This window comes from Impatiens glandulifera, unplaced genomic scaffold (assembly GCF_907164915.1).
Source record: "Impatiens glandulifera unplaced genomic scaffold, dImpGla2.1, whole genome shotgun sequence".
NCBI classification, from domain to species: Eukaryota; Viridiplantae; Streptophyta; class Magnoliopsida; order Ericales; family Balsaminaceae; genus Impatiens; species Impatiens glandulifera.
This window is the reverse complement of record NW_025919138.1, coordinates 1,080,693-1,086,718: the sequence shown is the minus strand read 5'-3', so window position 1 is coordinate 1,086,718 and position 6,026 is coordinate 1,080,693. Positions and strand designations below refer to the sequence as shown.

Genomic DNA, 6,026 nt, shown 5'->3' with positions numbered 1-6,026 from the left:
ATATTATTCAAGAGAGAAGAAACAGAAAACAAAAGATCTTACGCATAAGTGATTGAAATTCCGAAAGTGTTTGTGTATTGTGTGTGTATTTTACCAAGTGTAAAAAGTTATTGTATTACATCATAGTGAGTGGTGTAACCGACGAGTAGCGATTAAGGCTCGTTCGACATTGTGTGAGTGTTGTAACATTCAAGTTAGTGGAGATCCTTCTCATAATCTGAGAAGAAGGGGTGACGTAGGAGAGTTTGCTCCGTATATTCATAAAAATTCTTGTCTCGTGTCATTTCTTTTATTTTCGGCTTACTCACTCTAAAAACCAAACTATTACCAACCTAAACATAATCCTTAACCAAACCGGTCCATATATTCCATCTAACCGATTCCTTGTTAATCTCATCAAAACTAAGTCGTGTGCGTTGCTTCAAGCTGAAATAGACATTTTCGCCCTTGAACCCGGTTCAAGAGTCCGTAACAGCTTGCGTAGTGTGAAGAACGGTTTTAACCAGACTATCACCAAAGTGTGTTGTGTTGTTGTAAGCGGCTACCCTATCGAAATCGGAACACCCCAGTCCTCCAAAGGCGTCCCCGATCCTAACAAGGAACGATAGACAATTCTAAGTAATCAAAAAGGAAGATTGTCTTTTGTGAGTTTCATCCCGTTGGAATGATTGTGAGTGACGGATTTGTTATAACCAATACCAAATTTACATTTGGGATGTCTTTGGTAATTAGACATCTGGCTTACCGCTTCACTAGATATCTTCCAAGAAGCCGTGACATATTTGATTCTCTCATTTTCTTCAGTTAACGATTGGACTGTCTCCTTGAGCTTCTCATTCTCTAAGGATAGTCCAACCGGTTCGAAAGTCATGGTTCCGCTTGGCTCACCAGCGGTACCACTTGACTCTCCGGTTTCATATTTTGTCCGGGTTGGTATGAGAAAAGACAAGTTTTTTAACTCAGCGACCATATCGTTGAGTGCAATAACTAAGTCTTCTTTAGTAAATTCTTCAGAAGAAAAGTCGAATACCTCAGATTCTTTCTCAGCCGCGAAGCATGTATCAGCTTTATCATCACCGTCACTGGATGATGAGTCGTCTGAATCGCTATCGGCCCATTTGCTATTGATTTCAGTAGCTATCAGAGCCTTATGCTCTTTCCGGTTCTCCTTTATTTGGTCGCTGCCCTTATATAGTTGGATCAACTTCTCCCAAATTTCTTTAGCAGAAGAGTACAACTTGATCTTACTAAACATGTTTCTGTCCAACGACTTGAACAAAATGTTTTTGGCAACATTATCTAGGTTATTCATCTTCTTATCATCCGTTATCCATTTGTATCTTGGCTTATCAATCTTTATCAACCATCAGTAATAACATACCACATGTCATCGTCATGTGAGGCCAAATGCACTTCCATCCGTATCTTCCAATCAACATATTCTTCGATGCAGAACATGGGGGGCTCGTTGATGAAAGACATGATGATATTCGTTTGCTAGAGTGTTAAGAACCTCTCTCTGTTACCACTTGTTAGGATCGGGGACGCCCTTGGAGGACCGGGGTGTTCCGGTTCAGGAAGGGTAGCTGCTTACACAACACACAACACAATTTGGTGATAGTCCGGTTAAAAACTAAAACCGTTCTTAACACTACGCAAGTTGTTACAGACTCTTGAACCGGGTTCAAGGGCGGAAATGTCTATTTCAGCTTGAAGCAACGCACACGACTTAGTTTTGATGAGATTAACAAGGAATCGGTTAGATGGAATATATGAAACGGTTTGGTTAAGGATTATGTTTAGGTTGGTAATAGTTCGGTTTTTAGAGTGAGTAAGCTAGAAATAAAAAAATGACACGAGACAAGATTTTTTATGAATGTTCGGAGCAAACCCTCCTACGTCACCCCTTCTTCTCGGATTATGAGAAGGATCTCCACTAAGTTGAATGTTACAACACTCACACAATGCCGAACGAGCCTTAATCGCTACTCATCGGTTACACCACTCACTATGATGTAATACAATAACTTTTTACACTTGGTAAAATACACACACAATACACAAACACTTTCGAAATTTCAATCACTTATGCGTAAGATCTTTTGTTTTCTATTTCTTCTCTCTTGAATAATCTTTTTCGTAGAAATTTCACGCGTATTTGGGTGTTCGCGCGAGAGCTCTTTTTTCTTAAAATGATCCAGCTTCCTTTTATAGTGAAAAGATGACAAAGGTCATATTTTCTCTCTTTAGGAGATTGGTCACTGGAAGTCGTGCCGGTTGACACATGGAAGACATGCACAAGCCGGTTTGGACACATGGCAGACATGCACTTAGCCGGTTTGAACACATGGCAGACATGTTGTTAGGATCTAGGTCGCGGCTGGAGGACCGAGGTTGGGCCGATTAGCGTGTCTCACTCAAAGGTGGTGATTAATCCGGTTAAAGATTAATTCCGAGGTTTCAATACTACACAAACTGTCACAAACCCTTGAACCAGGTTCAAGCGCGGAAGAGGTTTGTTTCAGGTTGAAGCAGCACACTCACGAGATAGGCAGAACCGGTTTTGGATAAGACAGGCTTGGAAGTTGCTGGGTTGGTTTTTGGATCTTAGTGATTCGGTTTGGGTAGTGTTGAATCGGTTATAGCGGTGTAAATGGGTTAGTACAGATCGGTTAGAATGTAGAACAGGCAGAAAGTAAATAACAAGACAGGTTTTTATGGATGTTCGGAGATAAAGCTCCTACGTCACCCCTTCCTCTCGAAACCGCAAGAAGGATATTCACTAAGGAATACAAACACAATCCGATCGAGACTTATTTCCTGCTCGATAACACTCGTACAATTTTAACCGAAATTGTAAATACACACTTCAACTTAGCGCTTAAGCTTTCTAGAGATAGAACACAATCTTATCACTTGTAAATTAATTGTCCACTGTGTCCCGCATTTACTCCTCTTCAGCTACTCCTTTTATAGGTGAAATGTGCCAACGGTCACATTTCATTTCCTTGAATTTGATTGGTTGAGCAGAGGTTTAGTGATTCAGACCTAGCGGTCAACTTTTCAGACCTAGCGGTCTATTCTTCCAGTATGTAGGTCAAACCGGCTAGGTTTGTCTTTTACTCAATGTGGTAACTGTCGGTTAGACAGTTGTCTGTACTTGGAAGATTGTCTTTTTGATTTATCCTGAAGTGGAAAGATCTTGTAGACGGTTTTCTGCAGCCTGCAGACATTCCTCAGACTTGTATGAATATGGAAATGTTCAGTCTGTTCCTTTGGTATCATTCTCAACAGATACCCGAAGTATCTTCTTATGCTGGTCGGTTATTTGTGTTAACCGGATGGCTTCCGGTTATTCCTTGGCTTCTAAATGACCGACTGTCTAGTGTTTCCGGCCTTCTTGTTTTGACCGATCTTGCCTTCTTTGTGCGGTCATGTTTCTGGTCAGTTTAGGTGTTTGACCGGTTGAGTTTCTTAACCGGTTTAGTGATTTGACCGGTCCAGTTCTTTGTCTGTTCCTACATAGGAAGTTTATTTGTGTTAAGTTCTATTAACCGGTTTAATTTTATCTAACAATTTCTCCCTTTTTGATTATTTTATTTAAAATTATCAAAATTATGTAAGATTGCAGACGTAGGCCGGTTTTGTTTTATTTGGCCGGATTTTTGGAAACTGACTTGGGAGGATTTTTCAAAAAATTTTGGAAAAATTTTGAAAATTTTTTTTGAAAAATTCTATCTTTTATCTTATCAATTTCTCCTTTTTGATTATTTTATTTAAAATTATCAAAATTATGTAAGATTGCAGATGTAGGCCGGTTTTCCAAAAATAACTATATATATAAATAAAGATAACCGCAAAAAGGCAAAATATAATATATGTAGAAACCGAAATAAACATAAGTGAAGATAGAAAAGAAAGCCCCTAGTTCAATCTGGATGGCAGGAAGTCTTCCATCAGGTCATCTGTTGGTTGTCCCTTAGCCGATTGAGCCGACCTTGAAGAGGAACCTCCAGATCCTGAGGTGTCCGGGTGAGGAGGGAACGGTTGACCGACCGTTCTGACTGGAATTGCATCGAAGACTCGCTGTCTTGTGGGTTGCGGCTCGAGATCCTCTTCGAAGTCATCCTCGGTTTGCAAGGCCGGGTTTGGTGGAGGGTCAACAACTGTCTCGGTAATTCTTTCCAGCATCTCGGCGACTTGAGCCTTCTTCGAAGGAACTTTCCGTTTTCGTGTTGCCGGAGCCGAAGAGGAGGGAGCCGTCTGGGTCTTCTTGTGAGCTTTTGCATATTCGTAGAACATTTGTTTCTCAGGTTGAACCGCTTTGCCTCCTTGGCTTCTCGAGCTGCTATGGATTTTGCGAGTTCCGGATTTTTGGTCGTTAATATCCGTAAGCGTTCGTTGAACTTCGCATTAGACCGTGGTGCCTCCTTCTGTGTTCGGTTCTGCTCATCCAGCGCATCCTGGAGTTTCTTAGCCGCATGAGCGTTTGCCTCCTCAACCGCTTTATCGGCAGCAATCTTGGCATTTATCAGTTCATTCACCTGTTCGGTGACCGCCTTGAGGTCGGCTTCAAGTTTGTCGTTTCGCTCCTCAAGACTTGCATTCTTCTTTTCAAGGCTTTCGACCCTGTCGAGTGTTGAACCGTTTTGGGCGCTTGACCGCCCCAGGTCCTCATCGACCTTTGTCAGTTGTTTCTCGGTCTTTTCTTGAGATCGTTCCAACTCCACTACCCTTTGGTTGACCGACTTGAGGTCATCCGCCAACTTTGGAGTCATTTCCTCCAAGGCTATAGTTCGCTTGAGATGATCACCGTACCGAACATCGGCTTCACCGTAGTTGGTTTCGACCGATGTGATCCGCTCGTTTGCCTTCACAAGATCATCCCTTGTTGTTTCAGCCAACTTGATTGTTTGAATCACGACTTTCTTAATTTTCTTCTTCCACGGTCGAACCATAGTGTTGGCAAATTCGTTGATGATAGTTGTGACCTTCCCTTCTGTAATGGCCGGTTCTGAATCCCGGTCCTGATCAGATTCAAGATTGTCGGTTAGAGGAGGCTCTGTCCTATCATCGGTTATGTCGATCGTCCGATCCGCTGGAGGAGACTTATCGCCTGGATTGTGACCGTCAACATCCTCAAGAGTTGGAGAGTGCGTTGTATTTTGCTGTTCGCGCACCGCTTCAAGCCGCGCAACTTCGTCGATGAATTCTCCTTTCTTGACCGCAAGTAACTCCAATACCAAGAGTTGTAGTTGAGACTTCGGTGCTCCTGGAATATACCTTTCTGTAAGCTTTCGCATATGTTCGGTTAGCTTTTGTAGCCGAGCACGCGGTTCCACTATTGCGTGTCGGTCCAAGGCTTCGTTGGGATCCTTAGCTTTTGTTAGGCTGATGACGTCTTCCTCTATCTCCATCAACCTTTCGAATCTTTGTCCAGTGGTTAGGCCCGGTAGCATATTTTTGAAGAATTTGTCACATCGGTACCGGAACCATTCACAGTATACTTCGGATGCCTCATGAGCTTGCAGATTGATTTCCTCCATGATTCTGCGTACTACATTCTCGGCCATCTTCTGGTTGTTGTTATCGTGAACGTCTTCCTCCCCAGGGCCGTCCGCACCGATATCTTCATGTTCAAGACTAGCCGATTGTTCCTCTTCTATCGGTCCTTTTTCTTTGCCGGACAGATTTTCTTCGGTATTATGGGAAGCCGTTCGTTCGGAGCTGGAGGTTGAATCGTCCTCATTTTGCGTTTCAGAGGGCGGATCTGCGAATTCTATCGATTGTTTGTCCTTCTTGCTCCCGGATCTGCCCTTTACCGGAGCCGGTTTCTTATTGGCAGACCTCTTCTTTCGACCCTCTTTAGAACCGGGGGCTTTCTTCTTCTTTTCCAAAAATTGGCGAGACCTTATGTGTTAGGATCTAGGTCGCCGCTGGTGGACCGGGGGTTGAGCCGGTTAGCGGTTAACACTCGTAGGGTGGTGGTTAATCCGTTTAGAGATTAACACCGGGGTTTCAATACT

At 42.9% G+C, this 6,026-nt stretch overlaps 1 protein-coding gene across 1 annotated transcript; it reads right to left on the bottom strand.

The window, feature by feature from the left end:
• Positions 1-3,956: 3,956 nt before the first annotated feature.
• On the bottom strand, positions 3,957-5,303 carry LOC124917527. Its single transcript, XM_047457938.1, has one exon. The coding sequence runs from the start codon at positions 5,301-5,303 to the stop codon at positions 3,957-3,959; it is 1,347 nt and encodes a 448-aa protein (XP_047313894.1).
• Between the last annotated feature and the right edge of the window lie 723 nt (positions 5,304-6,026).

Bases quoted from the DNA above. Each gene is read 5' to 3' on its own strand.
- LOC124917527 (XM_047457938.1), bottom strand. From the start codon at position 5,303: ATGCGAAAGCTTACAGAAAGGTATATTCCAGGAGCACCGAAGTCTCAA.